The sequence below is a fragment of the Odocoileus virginianus genome, chromosome 4 (genome assembly GCF_023699985.2).
Source record: "Odocoileus virginianus isolate 20LAN1187 ecotype Illinois chromosome 4, Ovbor_1.2, whole genome shotgun sequence".
Lineage (NCBI taxonomy): Eukaryota > Metazoa > Chordata > Mammalia > Artiodactyla > Cervidae > Odocoileus > Odocoileus virginianus.
The window spans coordinates 60,890,302-60,913,872 of record NC_069677.1 but is presented as its reverse complement, the minus strand read 5'-3'; the positions used below and the strand labels follow the sequence as shown (position 1 = coordinate 60,913,872).

General features: G+C 38.3%; 1 protein-coding gene and 1 long non-coding RNA gene across 5 annotated transcripts in view; one reads left to right on the top strand and one right to left on the bottom strand.

Annotated features, from left to right (window-relative positions):
- Window positions 1-14,822, top strand: part of LOC139034784 (uncharacterized) — a 39,296-nt gene extending 24,474 nt beyond the window's left edge. The window contains exons 2-4 of one of the 3 annotated variants that reach the window (XR_011487336.1): window positions 6,506-6,602; window positions 8,107-10,827; window positions 13,199-14,822. This is a non-coding gene — a long non-coding RNA (uncharacterized lncRNA). Of the gene's footprint in view, window positions 1-6,505; window positions 6,603-8,106 lie in introns of all 3 variants that reach the window. The other 2 variants (XR_011487335.1, XR_011487334.1) reach the window with 2 other exon arrangements.
- A 3,487-nt stretch (window positions 14,823-18,309) lies between these two features.
- PLSCR4 (phospholipid scramblase 4) overlaps window positions 18,310-23,571 on the bottom strand; it is a 42,022-nt gene continuing 36,760 nt past the window's right edge. For both annotated transcript variants that reach the window (XM_020872195.2, XM_020872196.2), the window contains exons 8-9: window positions 22,784-22,942; window positions 18,310-20,313 (exon numbers count right to left, since the gene is read on the bottom strand). In XM_020872195.2, the coding sequence (XP_020727854.2) occupies window positions 20,257-20,313; window positions 22,784-22,942 (216 nt within the window). In that variant the 3' untranslated portion in view covers window positions 18,310-20,256. The remainder of the gene's footprint in view (window positions 20,314-22,783; window positions 22,943-23,571) is intronic.

Sequence of the window (23,571 nt, the reverse complement as noted above, 5' to 3'; positions counted from 1 at the left end):
ACTTGTAGTAATGTTTTTGCTTTTTGGTTGAATTATATGGAGGATATCTAGTCTCACACAAATCCATAGTCTAAAAAGACAAGATTATTGTAATTGACTTTTCATATTCCTCTTTGATGCCACATCAAAATTTGAAAAGTAGTAGTTTCTGAAAAATTAGTTGCAAAGTGAAATCTGAAACCATGTCTGTGGCCTTTTGGCACCCATTATATTAAAATCCACTTGTCTATTTTCACTGTGAGTGCATCTTTGATCCATACATGATACTATAACATTGTACATTGGAAATTTGAAATACATTGGTCATTTGAGTTATGCAGCTGTTTCCAATATATAGTGGAAAACCCCACGGCATACTCTTTAGATAATGAGTGAAACATTTAGTATTATTATGAAATAGTTTTGGCTATTTGTCATCTGTATGGTCTTGTGGTAGGATCTCATATCAGATTCTTGGATATGACTATCACCCCTGCCACCCTGGGAAAACCTGTACATACATTTATTATGGGAATAATAAAAAAACTTCATCACTAAGACTGCTGTTATGTTGAAATAGCATAATACATGGAGCATACTGACACACTGTAAATAACCAAGGATGATCATTCTTTTGACATTCTTTTAGTTTCTAAATTTCTCCTGTGTTTTCTTTACATTTTATGTATTTATTTATTTTATTTTTGGCTGTGCTGGGTCTTCATTGCTGCACAGGCTTCTCTCTGGTTGAGATGAGCAGGGGTTACTATTTGTTGAAGTGTACAGGCTTCTCAAAATGGTAAACTCTCTTGTTGCCAAGTGTGAGCTCTAGGCATGCAGACTTCAGTAGTTGGGACACACAGGTTTAGTTGCTCCACAGTGTGTGGAATCCTCCTGGACCAGGGATCAAACCTTCATCCCCTACACTGGCAGGTGGATTCTTATCCATTGTGTCACCAGGGAAGGCCTTCTGCATTTTCAATTTCTATTCTTGATCTTTACTTTTACCTCACCTCCTCTTCTGATCTCTGACATTAGAGGTATATGTGACCTTAGGTAAAACGTGGAGAAAATTTTTGAAGATGAAAATCTTCAGCTAAATCAAAAATGGAAGGCCAAGAAGCAAGAGAATGCATGCTTTTTGGGAAATGAGAAGATTTATAGAACTTGGAAAGTGAAGAAAACAAGTCTTAAACTTCCAAGGATGCAAAAGTTTCACTGAGAAAGGAATGACTTATTAAGGGTATTTCCTTATTAAGGAAAGTATGTAACATATTCTCAGGCATCTCTAGCTTTTCCTAGAGTGTCCTTGGGCATCTGTGTAATAGGAAGCAGTTTCTCATTCAGGCTCCTTGGTTTGATGAATCACTTGGGAAAAGCATTATATCAACCTGAGGAAAATGCTTGTGTTTGGCTCCTGAGCCATAAAAAACAAACAGAAAAACCTGATTTCAGCTCTTTGTCAGAAATCTGACTCAAATTGGGTTCAAGTTTCCTGTTATAGCTGCTATTGCTGTGTAACAGATCACCCTCAAATTTGGCAGGGCACTTTAAAACAGCCATTTCATTAAACTCAAAAATTCTCCTGTCAAGAATTCAGACAGGGCACAGTATAAACAGCTTGACTCTGCTTCTCCATGTCTGGACCCCAGCTGGAAAGATTTGAAGACTGGGAGGAACCCTACAGAGCTGGAATCACCTAAGGGCTCATTTACTCTCATTGCTGGGCTTAGCACCTATGCATGGTGTTTCCATGGGTCTGAGGCTCTCAGACTCATGGCAGGCTCAAGGTGGTCAGGCCTGGCACAGGAACTCGGGGCAAAGATTTCAGAAAACAAGTTAGAAGTTGCAATGCCTTTCATGGCACAGTTTCACAAATCACGCAGTATCACTCCCACCACATTGGATTTGTTGAAACAGTCCATCACAAGACTGCTTGTATTCTAGTGGAGAGGACATAGACCCTACCACTCAACAGGTTTACTATCAAAGAACTTTGTGACAATGTTTTAAAACTGCCTGAGTTTCAGAAAATGGAAATTATTCTCTGGAGTGTAAGGTAAACAACAGTCAAACCCTGTGAACTTGGACCCGGGAATGAAGAATAAACAAGAGATGCAACAAAAGGCTTCAGGGCCCAGGGAGTAAGATGGAGAGTTGGACAGCTGGGGACCTGGCTGGACCGGGCTGTAGAAGGATTAGGGTTCTCTGGTAGCCGAGCTAGGTTTGAAGAGATCGAACGAGAAAGTTTGGTAAGGAAAATGGAAAAATAAAGTAGAAACAAAATAAAATCCCTCATAATTCAATCACTCAGAAGTGACCAGAGTTTATATTCTGATGTGTTTGTTTTAGCATTGTGTCTGCATGTATGTGAGTGAGAATATTTATGAGCTATGTGAGTTTGTATGTGTGCTCATACCTATGTGTGTGGGAGCATGCATGTCAACCAACCTTGTGATCATATCATATAATCAGTTTTGTGTCTTGTCTTTAACCCGAGTCGGTTTACTTCTCACTGGCATCTCTCTCTGAACAAATTTATATTTTAGCTTTGTTTACTTCTGCTAAATTAGCTAAGTTAATCTTGATAGAGTTCTCTTGTGCCCAAGTTTCTGTTTCTGTGCCCAGAGTCAATAGCCTGCTAAGTTATTATTGTTGTTAGGTGGTTTAGTCACTAAGTCGTGACCGACTCTTGCAACCCCATGGACAGAGGAGCCTGGCGGGCTACAGTCCATGGGATTCTCCAGGCAAGAATACTGGAGTGGGTTGCCATTTCTTTCTCCAGGGGATCTTCCCAACCCAGGAATTGAATCCAGGTCTTCTGCATTATAGGAGGATTCTTTACCAACTGAGCTACAAGGGAAGCCCATTAGTTATTAAGTATTTACCAATTTGAATAAGTCTTCCCAACATAGACATGAACAAAGTCAATAATTATGCCTGTCCATGAACTTCAGGCTCAAATACAAGCACTTTACCAGACTCTGCCATCTGTAATTGATGTGCCATTCCTGATACAACCACAAAGAAGACAAGAAAAAGTTGCAAACATCACTCCTCCCTTCCAGAAACTATTGACATTGCCCCAGGTTCACTATTTCACCACCTAAAAAGTCTCCTTATTTTCCCCTTGTAACAAATGTCCAAAACAATATAGTAAGTGCTTATCTCCTCAATCAGTAGCTTCATCTACCAGCAACCCATTGTTCTGAGATGAAAAAGAATCCAACTAACATCTCCTAAGCTCTTGTGCCTACTTCTGAGACATCTGTTTGATTCCTAATCCTAGTCATCAGAGAGAGCCTAGGCAGAAAGGATTTCTGCAGAGCAAATTGGTAAGGAGAAAATTATCCTGAGACTTGTATCACAGGAGAAAAGCTATAGTCAGAAGTTAAATACAGTAAGCACCCTCTGTATGAATGAGTTTTGTTCCGAGAGTATGTTTGTAAGTCCAATTTGTTTTTAAGTTCAATGAAGTTAGCCTAGGTACCCAACTAACACAATTGGCTATATAGTCATAGTATACTGCAATAGTTTTATAATAAATAAAAAACAAACATGAACAATAAAGAAAACATTTTTAATTCTATAGTATAGTACCATGAAAAGTACAGTAATACCTTGTAACAACTGGCATACAGGGGCTGACATCAAGTGAACAGGCAAGAAGAGTTATTGATTGGAGGAGGGAGGGGAGATGGAAAATGGTAGAGCTGAAGCATCATCAGCAATAGGAGTGGAGGGCAAGCTCCAATTTCAAAACTCATGCCTGATGTTGATGATACAGGTTCTGGTTCCTTGCTGGAAAGAGACACATGTTCACATCCTTGAGAGTTCACAACTTGAAGATTCATATATAGAGGACTTACTGTATCTCTTGCCAAAAGGTTTAAAAGAACGCAAGAGCAGAGTCTAGTTGAATATATATAGCTGACTCTTGAGCAACACAGATGTGAACTGCATGGATCCACTCTGTGCTGTATGCACTGTGCTGTGCTTAGTCGCTCAGTCATGTCCGACTCTTTGCAACCTCAAGGACTGTAGCCCTCCAGGCACCTTTGTCCATGGGGATTCTCCAGGCAAGAATACTGAAGTGGGTTGCCGTGCCCTCCTCCAGAGGATCTTCCCAACCCAGGGATTGAACCCAGGTCTCCTGCATTTTAGGCAGATTCTTTACTGTCTGAGCTACCAGGGAAGCCACTCTACATGAGTTTTTTCTCTTTTTTTTCCACTAAATAATGTGCTACAGTACTACACTGTCTGGTTGGTTGAATCTAAAAGATGTGGAACTCAGGCTAAGGAGGGTCCACTGTAAAGTTATACTTGGATTTTCCACTCTGTGCAGGGTTGGTGTCTCAACATTCTGCACTGATCAACTGTATAATGTATTTTTTAACAAAAAAAAATTTATATGGCTAATGAATATTTCCAAATGAGTAGTGTGTCTCATTCAAAGGAGCCAGCATGGCTATACAATTATTCTAATGATGCTGTGTTAATTCATATCCTCTTAAATTCCTCTTTTGAAATGATCCTCACAGAGGCTAATGTATTATTTTGTCTATATTCATTGGCATTTATTCAACATTCATTAGTCTCTGCTTCATGTTGGTCACTGTTGTAGACAGTAAGGTTATAGTGATAAACATGACATATAAAATCCCTGCCTGCTCAGTAATTATAAACAAACAAATATTTTTGATGGTACTAGGTACTAACAATGAGAGGGTGATTTGGGAATATTTTAGATAGGGGGATAGAGGGTGTCTTTCTGAGGAAGTAAACTATGAAGAGAAAGGGAAAATAAACTTAAGATCTTGGAAGAATGGCCCAGAGAGGAAACACAGTTTGCTTTAACTTATGGATAAATGGAAAGTTACTGCAAGGTTTTCAGAAGGCAGTTTCTTAATTTGGATAATCTTTAAGAGAAGATTTGAGATAAGTGAGTGAATGTCATGAGTAGATTTGAGATAAGTGAGTAAATGTCATGAGTGATTCAGTGGAATCATATAGTTTATGGTACAAACTGAATTTTGTGGTTTGGGAAGTCATTTTTAAAAGAAGATTTTCAAAACCATGTTAGCGACCAAGACCACAGAAGTTTCTCCACACCAGCCTCAATCTCTGTGAGATACATTGTATAAATACAGTGGAAGTAGATGTACACCACTGTTAAAGAGATATATAAATATATAATATTTAATGTGGGCAGACATGCTTGTAAAGAATTTAGTGTAAGGAATTGAACATATACATTGTATGTAACTAGATAATATGGTTACTTTCATTGCTTTTCTTTTCTTTTGGGAAGGGTTTGAAAATGCCCTAGGCTTCCCTGATGGCTCAGTGGTAAAGAATCCACTTGCTAACTTACCAAGGCAGGAGACACAGGTTCAATCCCTGGGTGGGGAATATACCCTGGAGAAGGAAATGGCAACTCATTCCAGTATTCTTGCCTGGAAATCCCCAAGAATAGAGGAGCCTAGCTGGCTATAGTCCATTGGGTCGCAAAGTCAGACACAACTTAGAGACTAAACAACAACAACAACAACAAATATGCCCTTCAATTTTATTTTTTTAGTCTTCGTGACAACTGTTATAGTATGCTTGCCTCCAGAGCTTATCCAAATGATCACATATTACAATTTAAAGGAACCAAATGTAATGCAGTTTCCTTGAACTCTAAAAACAGAAGTGATTCTGGTTCATTAGGGAGACTTAAACTAGCCAATCTATAAACATAGAGCGTAATGGCATCCATATGCATTTTTTTCCATTTCATAGACTTTACCACTCAGACTTTGGGGATCTTCCCGTAAGTTTGTGACTCATCCTTGGTTCAGATGACTTAATGCTTCCATCTAACCAAGGGAAGGGAATATGATCATTTAACAAATCCGCAATCCCCAGTTAGGATGCCAGGAGCCTCTAAAGAAATGAATCTTGTGGCTTGGCACTTGTTATCTTTCCTTTTTTCTTTAAAAAAAAAAAATCAGTGCTTACAATTGGCCTACTAACTAGCATTTCTTTCATCCCTTGAGCATATTTCTGGACCAGTTTGCTTTGCTATCTCAAAACAGACTACAAAAGAAAGTGGCTAAGATTCCTTGTATACATACAGCAAAGCAAGCCATATTCCTGTTTCCTCTTATCTTGTACTTAGTAAAAATGCTGATGTTTGAAATAGTTCAGTCTTCTGCACATAAATCATCTTATTGAAATTCTCATATTAACAATGCTATCAAAACAAGTCAGGAATTGTGGTTTTAATTTTACAGATGTGGAAATGGAAGAGTACAAGACTTTTATTTCTAGCTGAGGGTCACTTATTAATAGGTTAGCAAGGTACTCAGAGTGAAATCTAGATCCCACAAAATCTAGTATATTCTTCTGATGCAGCACATGTCTCTACAGAAAACACCCAATACGTACCTTATACAAGCTTCCCCACTCCTAACTGAATATTAGACGCTGTATGCAATTTAAGCATTCCTGTTTTCTTATTGTGTATTTGTTATCTGTACAGGTGATTTGTGTGGTTAATGAAAAATTCTAGATGATGAAATTGACAAGCTGGCAGAGACAATAGCATGTCTTTCTCTTCAATAGACCATTGACTGAAGGTGAGTCTGTGACCTTCATTTGAAACTGATGCTGGAAGAAGCAGTTAGGAGGTAAATTTACCCAAATTTCTAGCTGAACACTGATAGGCTATGTCTCCTGAAGCTGACATTTCCACATGAATTTTAAAAGCAGGATAATACCTACAGAAAGACTTCTAATGGTTCTACACACACACATGCACACACACACACACACAGGCCAACCCATCAGTGATTTTTCTTGGCTTGGTACTTATTCTGTGTGGTTCAGCAAAAAATGAGCAACATCTGAAAGTAGGTTGATTTAGTTGGCTGGAAGGAGGATAGATTGAGGGTGGGGTGGGAGTGAGAGGAGCAGAGTTTGGGGAGTAACAGGCTTATTTATTGTATTGGGTGGAGAATCCAGCATAGAAACTGAGCCAGTTGTTATAAAACCTAGGACTATTGGGTTAGAGGGATGAATGAAGAAGACTTTTTGGTTGTTTTACTGGACATCAGTAATGTGATCTCTCTTTGCTTCCTCCTCAAGGATTCTACCTTCTTAAAGCTCCTTTACATACAAAAGTTTACATTACCGTTCTGTGAGCTTTGGAATAGCATTTGCTTTGTTTGTAGGCTTGCCAGATTTCACAAGTGAAAATACAAAAATCCTAGTTAAATGCAAGTATCCTATAAACACTGAATAATATTGTGTGTGTGAGTCTCAAGTATTGCATGGAATAATCTTTTACTAAAAATTGATATTTGCAATTTGAATTTAACTAAGTAGTATCTTGTATTTTATCTAGCAACCCTATTCATTTAGCTAGGACATGGAAACAGTTAAACAAGCAGATTGGAGGGGAGTTGCCTGGAGGCTTGGAGGCAGTAACAGCTGTTGCCAAGCTTGGCTGCACACATAAGAATCACCCAAGGAACTCCAGATTCTGGTGCAGTTGTTCTGAGATTCAGCGGGCACGGTATTTTTTTCAAAGCATTCCAGGTGACACTGGAACAACAAGGAGCTAATGACTGATGTCCAGTGAGTCTCATCCTGTACTGTACAACACAGAAATCTAAGGGATTTGTTGAAAACATTCATGCCCAGATCCTACCCCGGAGCAATTAAATCACTGTCTAAGGGGACAGCCTCTTAGCCCATTGCGGTTAAGGAAAAGCTCCCAGTAAATTTCAATGCTCCTTCAGAATCAGGAAGCCAAAAAGATGGCATCCTAGAGACAGCCAGCTATAGGAAACTGTTTATCTTTCATTTTTAAAATTATGTAAAATTATAATAATGATTTATTATAATAAATCCAAGCAATAAAAGAGCATCTAAAATAAATATGAGGGGCTTCTCTGGTGGTCCCAATACAAGGAGCCCAGATTCAATCCCTGGTCAGAGAACTAAATCCCACATGCCACAGTTAAGACCTGGCACAGACAAATAAACTAAAAGTAATAATAATAGTAAAAATAAAGATGAGCTTTCCCAATTCTAATTCCCAGAGGTATCAACTATTAAAACCTTGATCTGTTTTCCCAGCCGCAAGGAAGAAGGAAGCAACTAGAGGCAAGTGATATGTGTTTTTCATCTCCTAAAGAAGTGGCCAGACTTCACATGTAATGGACCAGAACTTTGTCACATCACCACGTTAAGAAAATATTAAGGTTATTTAAGCCTTCCCTGTGAATCAGTGAAATCAGAAGGGAAGAAGGTGAGAAGAGATTTGAAGGACAGAACACCCTCTACTCCAATCACCCTCCACTCCTGATGTCCCATGTGATGGTGCTGGCACTGAAGAAAGCTCCTGGCCCTTCTCTGTCCCCTCATTCACTCGCCTCACGGAGCGGAATGATTTACCAGCTAGTGAGTTTGAAAGAAGGAACCGGACATAAGAAGTTGCTTGTTTTTGCCTCTCTTTGGGGAGGCAGCATGTCTGTAGGGAGCACACATTTTTACCTCTTCTACGAGGTAAGTTTTGTGGGTCAAGTTTCCGCCAGGGACCCTCCTGTTTACCAGCTCTGCCTGAGGTAGGGAGCCGAACTGACAGTAGTACATATATATTCAGTCATGTCCAACTATTTGTGATCACATGGTCTATAGCCTGGCAGGCTCCTTTGTCCATGGGATTTCTCAGGCAAGAATGTTGGAGTGGGTTGCCATTTCCTTCTCCAGGGGATTTTCCTGACCCAGGAATCAAACCTGCATCTCCTGCGTTGGCAGGCGGATTCTTTACCACTGAACCACCTGGGAAGCCCCAACTGATTCTACACCACTCTAAACCTATTGTTGCCAGAGAACCCCACATATCCTTAAAACAGCCTTATCAGGATAAAAAGAATTTCTGCTTCCCTCCTTTGTCTACCTCACCGTGAATTTCATTCACAAGATAAATGTTTCAAAACATCAGCAATATAAATATAGTTTCTCTTTGAAAGTTATAGAGCTATCAGTGAAGACAATAGCATAAGCTCTCCCTGATTTCCATGTACAGGCAAGTCCTATGGCAGTGCCTCAAACAAGTGTCATGAACATGTTGTAAACAGGAATATACAAAGCCATATGGAGAGAGATATACAAACACAGAAAACACAGAGAAAAATAAAAACTGGTCTAACTAGTAAAAAAAAAATAATGATAACTTAAGGGGGTAAAATAGAGGCTGAGCATTGCCAGGAATAATCCTCTTTGCTATCACTCCAACCACCAGATCCCTGAATGAAATATTCTGACATCCCCAGCCACTTCATCTGTTCCATGTCATCTGCTGGGCCAGCAGACAGATCAGGACACATCCGGGCAAGAGTTGTATTCAATTGCCCATATATCTGCATTTCCTTTACCCTACTCAGGATAAGGGTGAGATTGTCTTTGCCTAACTGATGTTCCACTTTGAACCCCAAATTGTATTTCATCAAAGCAGGAAAACTTTTCAAATAATGAATAGACTTTTACCAAAAAAAGACATATTTTAATAAGGAAATTAAACTCAGATCTGAGTGGTGACTACAGAAGATATCATAGTATCAGTGGATAAATGAATAAATAAGTAAACCTCTATGTTACTCATAACATAAACATTTTAAAAGTTTTTAAAATTTGTTGGTTTTGTAACATTGTAATTTAGTTTCTCCTTTGTAGTTAGATGACCTGTATGAAATTAGTATGGTGCAATGAATTGCTGTAGACTCAGTAAGCTTGTGCTTAAAAATGATTTAGAACATTAGAAAATCTTTAAACTGGGTTTTAGTTTTTTATTGCTTAAAAGTACAGTGCTATGAAAAACATTGCATTAAAATGTTTTCAATCGCTGCTAAATTTCTGGTGTGGTAGAAGGAAATTGGAGTAAAGAATGGAGATCCGGGAATTCCCTAGGGGTCCAGTGATTAGGATCCAGTGTTTTCATTGCTGTGGCCCTGGGATCAATCCCTAGTTGGGAAACTAAGATCTCACAAGCCTCGTGGCACAGCAAAAAAGTGAGAGAGACAGGGAAAGAATGGAGATAGTTTTTACTTCTGGTTTTAGAATTAACGCAAATTGCTGGTGAAAGAATGGAGATAGTTTTTACTTCTGGTTTTAGAATTAACGCAAATTGCTGGTGTAACTTTTCTCAATTTCTTTGCTTATATATTAGAATATAGGGCAGAGTGTCCTTAATGCTCTTCTAACTCTAAAGTCCTCAGATTCTAAAAGTTACAAATTAGTACCGATATATTATAGGATGAAAAAATGAGCAGAGTTTACTAAAGAAATCCATGAGCTGGTGCTGCCCCCTATAGTGGACTGAAAAAGGTGTGCTGTAAAACTAGATAAATACGTTTTATCATTCTAACTGCATTTCTCTGGCACCCTCTATGTGTTGACTGCTGCAAAACCAAGGTTTTCTTTCTTTTTTTTTTGTAAACTAATTTCTAACTCTGTTTTATAAGAAAAATTAAAACTTAAATCGTATTTAATGCTTGTTAGCTAAGACAATTTGAGCAACATGTTTTCTTAAAACTGTTCAAGGAAAAATGAATGTTCTTGCTGCTGCTGCTGCTAAGCCACTTCAGTCGTGTCCGACACTGTGTGACCCCATAGACGGCAGCCCACCAGGCTCCCCTGTCCCCGGGATTCCCCAGGCAAGAACACTGGAGTGGGTTGCCATTCCTTCTCCAGTGCATGAAAGTGAAAAGTGAAAGTGAAGTCGCTCAGTCATGTCTGACTCTCAGGAACTCCATGGACTGCAGCCTACCAGGCTCTTCCATCCATGGGATTTTCCAGGTAAGAGTACTGGAGTGGGTTGCCATTGCCTTCTTCAAATGTTCTTGAAATCTCCCCAAATAAATTTATCTGAGCCTGGATTACAGAGGAATTGGCACCATTTTATTATTTTTGCCTTTAAATATCATACTTTTATTGTACCCGGTTTTTAAAACATTTCATTGAAATAGTTGACTCACAATTTCTGTGTTAGTTCAGGTGTACAGCAAAGTGATTCAGTTACATATATTTATATAAATATATGTGTATATATAATCTAACCATATAAATACTTTTTAGTTTTTTTTTTCCATTAGAGCCGGCACCATTTTAAATGAATCATTCATTACCTAACCAAAGTATCAGGAACACTAAACAAATTTAGTGCTGCTGGAGAGGCAGTGGGGTGTTGGGACTCTCTCCAGGGAAATAGGTGATAGAGTGGATTTCATACTCCCTCTCTACCCTGACAGCACAGCAGGGCATATGTGAATGTGACACCCTCTTGCTGCCTCACTAAAGCTGGCGTGGTTGAGAAGCTGAAGCGCCCGCTGCTCCCTGGCTTGGACCAGTGGACCCATGAGCGTGAGTCGTCACATCATTCTCCCACTCTTTTGCTAAAGCCTGCGGTCACACACACAAAAGCCTCTCTCTTGCTTCATGACTGAAGCTGGCAGGCAGGCACAATCAAGGTGTTTTTTCCACTGCCTTGGTGGCAGTGTGATGTTATTCTGAAAGTAAAGCAACTGAACAAAAATAAAAAGTGGTACTACATCAGAGCTTCTGCATAGCAAAGGAAACCATCAACAAGATGAAGGGACAGCCTACTGAATGCGAGAAAATCTTTGGAAAGCATATATCTAAGATACAAAAAGAATTCATAAAACTCAATAGCAAAAAGCCAGACTATGGACAGAGAATATGAATAGATATTTTTCCAAAGAAGATATACAGATGGTCAACAGGCACATGAAAAAATATCCAGCATCACTAATCATCAGGAAATGTGAATCAAAACCACAATGAGACATCACCTCACACCTGTCAGAATGGTGATCAATAAAAAGACAAAAAATAACAGTGTTTGAGAGGACATGGAAGAAAGTGATCCCCTGTGTACAGTTGATGGGAATGTAAATTGGTGCAGTCCCTATGGAAAATATTGTGGAAGTTCCTCAGAAAAGTAAAAAATAGAACTAACATACAACCCAGCAATTCTACTTCTTGGTATTTACCCAACAAAAACAAAAACATTAATTCAAAAAAGGCACATGCACCCCCATGCTCATTGCAGCATTGTTTTCAATAAATAGTCAAGACCTATGGAAACAACCTAAGCGTCTACTGAAAGATGAAGGGCTAAAGAAATTGTGGTATATCTCTATCTTCATATAGGTATATATCTCTATCTCTATCTTCATATAGGTATATATCTCTATCTACATATCCACACATACACAATGGAATACTACTCAGCCATAAACAGAATGAAATCTTGCCATTTACGAAAATATGGATGGACCTTAAGTAATTATGCTACAGAAATTATTCAGACAGAGAAAGATAACTACTGAATGATTTCCTTTATGTGTGGAATCTAAAAAACAAATCACATTGCTGACAAAAGTCTGTCTAGTCAAAGCTATGGTTTTTCCAGTAGTCATGTATGGATGTGAGAGTTGGACCATAAAGAAGGCTGAGCACTGAAGAACTGATGTTTTTTAATTGTGGTACTGGAGAAAACTTGAGAGTCCCTTGGAATGCAAGGAGGTTAAACGAGTCAATCCTAAAGGAAATCAATCCTGAATATTCATTGGAAGGACTGATGCTGAAGCTGAAGCTCCAGTACTTCAGCCACCTGATGCAAAGAACTGACTAACTGGAAAAGACCCTGATTCTGGCAAATATTGAAGGCAAAAGGAGATGGGAGTGGCATAGGATGTGCTGGTTAGATAGCATCACCAACTCAATGGACATGAATTTGAGCGAACTCTGGGAGATAGTGAAGGACAGGGGAGACTGGTTTGCTGCAGTCCATGGGCTTGCAAAGAGTCGGACACAACTTACGACTGAAAAACAAAAAACAAAACAAAAATCATAGGTACAGAGAAAAGAATTGTGGTTTCCAGAGGGGAGAGGAAAGTAGTGGGCAAAATAGGTGAGGGGTGTCAAGATGCACAAACTTCCACTTATGAAATAAATAAGTAATGGGCATATAATGTGCAGCATGGTAACTACAGTCTGTAACACTGTACTGCAGGGCATACCTGAAAGTTGCCGAGGGAATAAATCTTAAAAGTTAATTTTATATGATGACAGATAGAAACTATAAGCATTCCTCATTTTACTTCATTATGCTTTGCAGATACTACTTTTTTTTTTTTAATTACAGGTTTATGGCAATCTTGTATAGATGGGGAAACAGTGGCAGACTTTAGTTTTTGAGGCTCCAAAATCACTGCAGATGGTGATTGCCGCCATAAAATTAAAAGATGCTTACTCCTTGGAGGGAAAGTTATGACCAACCTAGACAGCATATTAAAAAGCAGAGGCATTACTTTGCCAACAAAATTCCATCTAGTCAAGGCTATGGTTTTTTCAGTAGTCATGTATGGATGTGAGAGTTGGACTATAAAGAAAGCTGATCACTGAAGAGTTGATGCTTTTGAAATGTGGTGTTGGAGAAGACTCTTGAGAGTCCCTTGGACTGCAAGGAGATCCAGCCAGTCCATCTTAAAGGAGATCAGTCCTGAGTGTACATTGGAAGGACTGATGTTGAAGCTGAAGGTCCAATATTTTGGCCACCTGATGCGAAGAGCTGACTCATTGGAAAAGACCCTGATGCTGGGAAAGATTGAATGCAGGAGGAGAAGGGGACAACAGAAGATGAGATGGTTGGATGGCATCGCCGATTCAATGGACATGAGTTTGGGTAAAATCTGGGAGCTGGTGATGGACAGGGAGGCCTGGTGTGCTACGGTCCATGGGGTCCCAAAGAGTCGGACACGACTGAGCAACTGAACTGAACTGAACTGTGTAGAGAAAGTCTATCAGTGCCATTTTTCCAATAGTATTTGCTCACTTCATGTCTCTGTGTCATATTTTAGGGTGACTTTTCAATACATCAAACTTTTTCATCACTGTTATATTTTGTACAGTAATCTGTGATCAGTGATGTCTAATGTTATTACAACTTGCTAAAGACTCAAATGACAGCATTTTTTAGCAGTAAACTATTTTAAAATTATTTATTTTTTAGACATAAATGTTATTTCACTCTTAACAGACTACAGTATAGTATTCACATAACTTTTATGTGTACTGAGAAACAAACAAAAAAATTGTGTGAATCACTTAATTGCAATATTTGCTTTATTGTGTTGGTTTGGAACTGAACCTGCAGTATCTGCCAGATATGCCTGTAGACTTAGTGTGGTGATCATATTGTAGTATTTACAATTAATGAACAATTATGCTACATATCTGACACCAGTATAACATTATGTGTCAATTATACATAAATAAATGCTTTTAAGATAACAAAATGTTTGTTGAGCATCTTAAATGCATCACTATCCTAGGCTCTATATTTACTGTAATAAACCATTAATTCCTACTTTGTTTGATAAAAATTTGTCAAATTGATCATTTCAGTTATATTTACCATGTATTCAGTTTGCCAACACACTGTAAAACTCATCTTATTCATCTCCAGCAGTGACAAGAAGTTTACCTGAGCATATGATACAACCAGCCAGCCTGAACTATCTGAGGAAATGGAACAGAAATATATCACCCAACACTTGAAATGAGACTAGTGACATGGTCTCTATTGAATGTTCCAACATCCCATTGAACACATGTCCACACTGGTCCTGCTTAAAAATCTGTCTCACACACTAGCTTGTGAGCTAATAATTGTGTCCTTTTCACATTTGTGCTTCCTTCTGACTCACAAGTATCCCAGTGTCTGAATGGAGTAGATGTTTAATAAAGTAATGATTGATAGAGTGAAATAGTAGAGAGCATGTTAAAACTTTTTACTGGCTACTCTTTATGAAGGTGAAAGAGGAGAGTGAAAAAGTTGGCTTAAAGCTCAACATTCAGAAAACTAAGATCATGGCATCCGGTCCCATCACTTCATGGCAGATAGATGGGGAAACAGTGGAAACAGTGGCTGATTTTATTTTTCTGGGATTCAAAATCACTGCAGATGGTGATTGCAGCCATGAAATTAAAAGACGCATACTCCTTGGAAGGAAACTTATGACCAACCTAGATAGCATATTAAAAAGCAAAGACATTACTTTGTCAACAAAGGTCCGTCTAGTCAAGGCTATAGTTTTTCCAGTAGTCATGTATGGATGTGAGAGTTGGACTATAAAGAAAGCTGAGCATTGAAGAATTGATGCTTTTGAACTGTAGTGTTGGAGAAGACTCTTGAGAGTCCCTTGGACTGCAAGGAGATCCAACCAGTCCATCCTAAAGGAAATCAGTCCTGGGTGTTCATTGGTAGGACTGATTTTGAAGCTGAAACTCCAATACTTTGATCACCTGATGCGATGAGCTGACTCATTGGAAAAGACCCTGATGCTGGGGAAGATTGAGGGCAGGAGGAGAAGGGGGGGATGGAGGATGAGATGGCTGGATGGCATCACCGACTCAATGGACATGGGTTTGGGTGGACTCTGGGAGTTGGTGATGTACAGGGAGGCCTGGCATGCTGCGGTTCATGGAGTCCCAAAGAGTCAGACACGACAGTGACTGAACTGAACAGAAAACAAATACTGAACTTGCCTGGTGGTTCAGTGGTAAAGAATCTCACTGCCAACACAGAAGATGTTGGTTCAATCCCTGGGTCAGAAAGATCCCCTAGAGAAGGAAATGGCAACCCTCTCTAGTATTCTTGCTTGGGAAATCCCATGCACAGAGGGGTCTGGCAGGCCTCATGGAGAAAAGAGTTGGACACAACTTACTGACTAAAGAACAACACCATAACAAATATTGCAAAAATATATCCACTGACTTTATTGTCATTCAATAGGCAGAGGTGAACATCTACTGAATGGATTCCTACCAGGTGCTATTATGTGTAATCATGTAGCACACTATGTTGCCTCACTCTGACTACATTTGGAATGTGTTATTTTGTTTTTCTGTCTTCTGGGTTTGTTTTACAATTTAGGAGACCTAGAGGCTTATGAGAAATGCACTGTGATGGTCAACCAACTTAAGGTAATAGATCCATTTTAAATATTAGATATTTCTAGCCAAAAATCAGAACTTGGTGTTCGTTTATTAAATCCAGGCCTATATAGCTTTCCCAAACTTTCATCTTTCAATATAAATTACATTAAACCTTGAATACTGAGAGGAGAAAGGACTGAAAAGTAGCCAGCAGTCCCATCAGAGGCAGGATGCCATTCCCTGGAATCACTGCTTACTCTATACTTGAGCTTAATTTAGCATCTAGTTGGTTTGAAAATTCAACTAGTAAATTAGTCCAGTAGCCATATTTTTGGTAACATTTCTGGGAAATCTGTCATTAAGGAAAAAATGTCTTAAATGACAGTTACAATTTCTAGCAGATTTTCTACATGATATACTGGTATTGACATCATAATTAAAATTTAAATGTGTCTTAAATAAGCGGATTTGAAATAAGTACTCATAAATAGCTTGGTTATATCTAGAAAGCTAATTACTCCTATGAAGTCTAAAGTCTTATCTGAGTATTATTCAACTCAAATATGGATGAGATGCAAGGTAGGATCCAACCTGAGGCAAATTGCTCTCCAGTTGTTAACCTGTGAAATCAAACAACGTATGCTTCCAAAATACAATGGTAGGGCAGGCATAGGATAGACATTTCCAATCCCAAAGGGTAGAACAGAGAATAATAAAGGAGGACAGGTCCCAAGTACATCCAAGATAGAAGAGCACAAACAACATTAAACCTTAAGGCTCAAGAATAATCTCCTTTGACTCAATGCTCTGTCTTCTAGACCCATTGGGATGGCAGTATCACCCCTGTGCTCCACAGGAAGGCCTGTAGCCACTCCCTGCCTGGGCTCCATGGTTCTCTGGGTCTGGGGTCTTTGGCCCATGACTCTTCCAGATGGCCCCATCCTCTGAAATCTAGGTGGAGGCAGCCATGCCTCTCCCTCCCCCTCTGCCAGGCTTGTGCCAGTGGAGACAGGTCAAATGGTCATCACCAAAGTTTGCTGTCTGTGCTCTCTGGAAGGGCAACCCCTGAGACTTGTGCTGCACTGCGAGCTAGTGAGCTGGCCAAAAAGTTCATTGATTTTCCATGGTATAAGAAAACTCAAATGAACTTTTGGCCAACCCAACACCAGAGCATGTCTGCGGTGTCGGGTGTGGCACCAGACTACAGAGACCAGAGCCCTACCTGTGAGGTGGCACCCAACAGCTGGCACCAAGGTCCCAAAGGTGCTGGTGGGCCCTTCTTTGAACCACTCTGCTCCCCAGGCCCTTGCACTCAGGGACTGTGATGGGAGTGGCAGCTCAGTTCTGGGAGTGGCAGCTTGATTCTCGCTGAATTCTTTTTGGGGATCATTCTTCATTGTCTTGGAGAGTAGTACCTGGCTTCCAATCAGATCCATACTAACCTCCTTCTCAGTCATTTGGCCACACCCTCAGTGGTCTCATTTTTTGCAAGATGGATAGGCTGAGGATTTTCCTAATCTTAAATTCTGCTTCCTTGTGGCTTAACAATCTCATCTTTAAGTCCAGTCTCTTAGTTTGAATTTTACTGTCAGCAGTCAGGAAGAGCCAAGTTGCAGTTCAACATTTTGCTTAGAAATTGTTTCAGCTTGGTATTCTGTTCTACATTTCACCAAAGACTAAACAGAAACACAATTCACCAAAGTTTTGTTTGTTTGTTTTTTTGCTACTTTACAATAAGGATTGAATCTCTTACAGTTTTCAATAATCAGTTCCTCATTTCCATCTTGGTCTTTATTGTCCATATTTCTACCAACATACTATTCATGGGTAGATAGGTATTCTCTAAGAAGATTAAGGTGTTTTCTACAGTGTTCCTCTTTCTGAGCTCTCATCGGAATCATCTTTAAAATTCTGTTCATGGCAACCTATGTTTTTTTCAGTATGCACTTCAAAATTCCATCCTCTATTTCTCACCCAGTACCACATTTTTACATATTTGTTATGCACCATTGTCACTTCTCAGTACCAATTTGTTTCTTAGTCTGTTTGGGTTGCTATTACATAAATACTGTAGACTGAGTGGCTTAAACAATGCATTGATTTCTGATGGCTCTGAAGGGTGGGATGTTCAAGATCAAGGTTGGCAGATTATAAGGGCACTAATCCCATTCATGAGGGCTTCACCTGCATGACCTTTCACCTCCTGAAGCCTCCACTCCAAACACCATCACACTTGGGTAACCTATAAATTTTGTTGAGGGAGGATACAAACAGTCTATTGCAAAGACTCAATCACAAGTCAAAAATAAAACAGTATTTCACTATAAACCATATTATATTTGTTTAGAAGCCAAAAACAATATGATGAAACATGAAAACACACACATTTCAGAAAACAGCTTGTTGTGTTCATCAGTCTGATCAGTTTTGCACAATGAAATATTGTGTATTTTTATATATTTCTTATTTTTATATAAGAAATATAAAAGTTATAATATAAACTGTAGTATAAAAACATAAGAAACAATATTATTTTAAAGAAGGAAATTGTAAGAGACGTGTTACTACTGCAAAAACTTTAAATAGAAATTTTAAATGCTATGCTAAAACTAATTTTTTCCCAGTATTATGCATTAGGCCTTAGAATGTAGGGATGTAGCAAATAAAAATGAAAAGTTTATATAGTAAACTTTCTGAATACTATTGTCTCACTTGTTATATCAAATTTTTTTAGAAAGCTAACAGTAGCATATAAAAATGAACATTGCAAGAAACTGGGTAAAACAACATTTATCATGAAAACATGAATATAATTTAAAAATGAGGCATCTTTCTTTCACTTCAATACAAACTTCAATAGGAAATTCAATGGGCAAAGGCTTTCATCTCATACTTAAGCACATTAAGTCTTGCTTCTTTTAATAAGCAGCAACAGAACACATTCTATTCTATATACTTGTTGTGTTGAAAGAACACAGTTCATGTCCAAATAGGAAACTAAAGTGCAGTAGAGGCAAGCTGATTTATCAGAGTGTGTTCACTAAGTGTGCTTTTAGCTAATACAAATAAGTACAATTTTTACATTTACTATGTTAGTCTAAATAACCTTTACTGATAAGCTGTAGATTCCAGAGAAGTAGCATGTTTGCTCTTTTATCATTTTCTTTTCCTAGATACAGATTTATCTACCATTTAAACAAAAAACAGCAAAGTAATATTACACAGTATCTGCTTTTTCAGTTTTTGCATTTACAAAATGCTACACAGAATGTCACATTTCAAAATTTAAAAGTGAAACTCAAACTCTTGCAATTTGAACAGCCTGGTTTGATTAGGGATCTTCTTTTAAGAGAAAAAAAAACCATCTCTTCTGTGTCATACCAAATAAGATACAAAGGTTTAACAGGCAGTCCTAGAGATTTGACCAAACCTATTTTATATGTAAGTCATCTATAGCTAAGAGAGGTTAAATGTATAAAAGGAAAGCTTCTCATAAGGGCACTGATGTCTCTAAATTGCTCAGAGATCCAGATTGGTCATGGCCCTGGTCACCTCTTTTCCTGATTGTCTGACCCTATCTTCATAGGGAGACAGCTCCTGATTGTGTATGCTAGTAAATGAAGCATGGGAAATATAACCTTATGATATAAAAAGCATGTTTTATTTTGTAATAAAATAAAAAGTTCCATGGAAATTTTCATAAGTTTTCAAAACAAATTTCTGATACATTTGCACAAGTAAAATTTTTCTTGTGCAATAAAACATATTTCTATCTGCCATCCTTTTTGTTTTTAATAATGAAGTGTATCATTCTTTTCACCTGGAATCAAACTTGTCTTCAGCAACTGCAAGGAGACGAAAGGGTTAGAGATACAGCCTATATGACTCTATCTCAACAAAGATTGCTCTTAAAAGACTATCATTTTACTATCAATTAGTGTAAGAGCTTTGGGATTCATTTTCTCTTATCTCATGTTTAAAGTGTTTGAAAGTTCACCATATATATATATTCACTTGGTTAATGAGTCATAGTTTTTTCATGGCAAACTCCATGTCTACCAAGTAGACAGATACGCAACTGAAACACGTTTAGATGTGTTCTTCCACTTACACTGTCAGTCTACCTGTCAATGCTAACATCCAACAACATTAATCTTCAAGAGCAGATAAATATATTTGTGAATACTTGAGGGCTGACTATGAGCCCAGGCAACTTTTCTAAATTTTTCTTTAATTAATCACCATTGCTGATGTGTGGTTCCATCAATCATGATGAATGTTTGAACGTTGTGGTGGAGAGCTTTCAAAATACATGAAGTCCTGAAATTAGAAAAATAATTATATGTGTAATAAATATCAAATTAGATAGACAAATAATTATATAAATAAAACAGTGCATAAGTAATTAAGTGCAATGCATAAAATGTTACTGTTTATAACTTAACAGGTAATCTTCTCATTCCAGGTAAGAATAAATCAGGAAATTTTTAGTGAAATCTTCATGAAGAGAACCTAATAAGAAGGACAGCAATTGCAAATTTGAAACTGTGGAAAGTAAATAAACTTTCCACTTGGGGTACCAATTAACTAAATTTTCATTGTTGAAATGAGGAAAAACTTGATAATCTATATTAAAAATGTTTTTTTCCATTTATTTTTATTAGTTGGAGGCTAATTACTTTACAATATTGTAGTGGTTTTTGCCATACATTGACATGACTCAGCCATGGATTACATGTATTCCCCATCCTGATCCCCCTCCCCCACCTCCCTCTCCACCCGATTCCTCTGGGTCTTCCCAGTGCACCAGCCCCGAGCACTTGTCTCATGCATCCAACCTGGGCTGGTGATCTGTTTCACCCTAGATAATATACATGTTTCGATGCTGTTCTCTCAAAACATCCCACCCTTGCCTTCTCCCACAGAGTCCAAAAGTCTGTTCTGTACATATGTGTCTCTTTTTCTGTTTTGCATACAGGGTTATCGTTACCATCTTTCTAAATTCCATATATATGCATTAGTGTATTGTAATGGTCTTTATCTTTCTGGCTTACTTCACTCTGTATAATGGGCTCCAGTTTTATCCATCTCATTAGAACTGATTCAAATGAATTCTTTTTAATGGCTGAGTAATATTCCATGGTGTATATGCACCACAGCTTCCTTATCCATTCATCTGCTGATGGGCATCTAGGTTGCTTCCATGTCCTGGCTATTATAAACAGTGCTGCGATGAACATTGGGGTGCTGGTGTCTCTTTCAGATCTGGTTTCCTTGGTGTGTATGCCCAGAAGTGGGATTGCTGGGTCATAGCGCAGTTCTATTTCAAGATTTTTAAGAAATCTCCACACTGTTCTCCGTAGTGGCTGTACTAGCTTGCATTCCCACCGACAGTGTAAGAGGGTTCCCTTTCTCCACACCCTCTCCAGCATTTATTGCTTGTAGACTTTTGAATAGAAGCCATCCTGACTGGAGTGTACTGGTACCTCATTGTGGTTTTGATTTGCATTTCTCTGATAATGAGTGATGTATAGATCAATGGAACAGAACAGAAACCCCAGAGATAAATCCACACACCTATGGACAACTTATCTTTGACAAAGGAGGCAAGAACATACAATGGAAAAAAGACAACCTCTTTAACAAGTGGTGCTGGGTAAACTGGTCAACCACTTGTAAAAGAATGAAACTAGAACACTTTCTAACACCATACACAAAAATAAACTCAAAATGGATTAAAGATCTAAATGTGAGACCAGAAACTATTAAACTCCTAGAGGAGAACATAAGTAAAACACTCTCCGACATAAATCACAGCAGGATCCTCTATGACCCACCTCCCAGAATATTGGAAATAAAAGCAAAAATAAACAAATGGGACATAATTAAACTTAAAAGCTTTAGCACAACAAAGGAAACTATAAGCAAGGTGAAAAGATAGCCCTCAGATTGGGAGAAAATAATAGCAAACAAAGCAACAGACAAAGGATTAATCTCAAAAATATACAAGCAACTCCTGCAGCTCAATTTCAGAAAAATAAATGATCCAATCAAAAAATGGGCCAAAGAACTAAACAGACATTTCTCCAAAGAAGACATACAGATGGCTAACAAACACATGAAAAGATGCTCAACATCACTCATTATCAGAGAAATGCAAATTAAACATGTTTTTAAAAGGATTAAACAAGTTAAATATATCAATTGCAATATGTTAAATAGATATTTTAAGGTAAATGCTACCAGTTTTATTTCTATGCTTTAGTTAATAATATTAGCCATTAATCAGATAGAAATATAGCAAAGGAATTGTACCTAATAAATATAGGATGGTACAACACCAAGGAGTGTATTGACAAATAGGTAATAGGTGAAGAGAAAGAACATAAGCTTTAGACTTATTTTATTTCACCTAGAAATCAAAGGGCAGGTATCTTTAAGTAGTGAGAATAATAAGTAACATGCAGTGATGACAATCACATTGAGTGGATGCTTAGTATCTTTCAAGCATGGTCCTGGCCATATTTATAACCCTGCTATATATATATATATATATATATATAGACACACACACACACACATACATATTCCATTTCCATTTTACAAATGAGGAAACTGAGGCTTGCAAGTGTTAAAAACACTTTGCAAGACATATAACTCACCAAGAGTCGGACATGACTTAGTGACTGAACAAGACATAATCAGTAAGTGGCAGAGTCAGTTTCAAACCTTATTGCCTTTCGTCATAAAGAATAATTCTCTCAGAACAGCTCAACAGCAAAAGACTTACAATGAGGAAGCAAGCTCCAAAAATCATGGCTTTCATGGTCACATCCAGGTCTAATGGGAAGTGAATTTCAAAGTGGTCAGCATCGCTCATTGCTGATAACACACCATTCCACTTCCGAGTGATACTGCCAATAATGGAAACACCATCCAGGGACAGGATCTAGAAAGACAAGAATATGACTTCAGGATGATTAAAAGGTGTTAAAACACATGCTTTATTCTCTTGTTTATAAGCAGTTCACCCTGAGGTCACTTTCACTACTTTTCAGTACAAGCATAGAGCAGGAAATGAATATAGTAATAATAAAATTTCAAATAGGGAATTATGGCCAGGAAGAGTTAAGTGCCCTGCAACTGGTTAACAACCGAGCAGGGGAATATCTTACAATTCTCAGGCCTCATGTTCTTTCTTCATCCTCCACTGAGTTATTAGGAAAGCCTTTCAGTGGAGGTATGATTTAAACTGATTTTGAAATTATTTCCCTAAAGTAAAGGGTGGGAATTACAGATTGGGAGGGAGTCTCTCCACTGGAGGGAAACAAGCTAACAAAAGTAAGATGGTCTGCTTTATTGTACTTCACAAAATCCATGTAGTCATTCAGACTTCTATGGGTCCTGGGCTCTTCTTTTTATTTTTTCTAGTATTTATTTATTTGGGGCTTCCCTGGTGGCTCAGATGGCAAAGAATCTCCCCACCTTGCAGGAGACCCAGGTTTCGTCCCTGGGTAAGGAAGAGCCCCTGGAAGAGGGAATGGCAATTCACTCCAGCATTCTTGCTTACAGAATTCC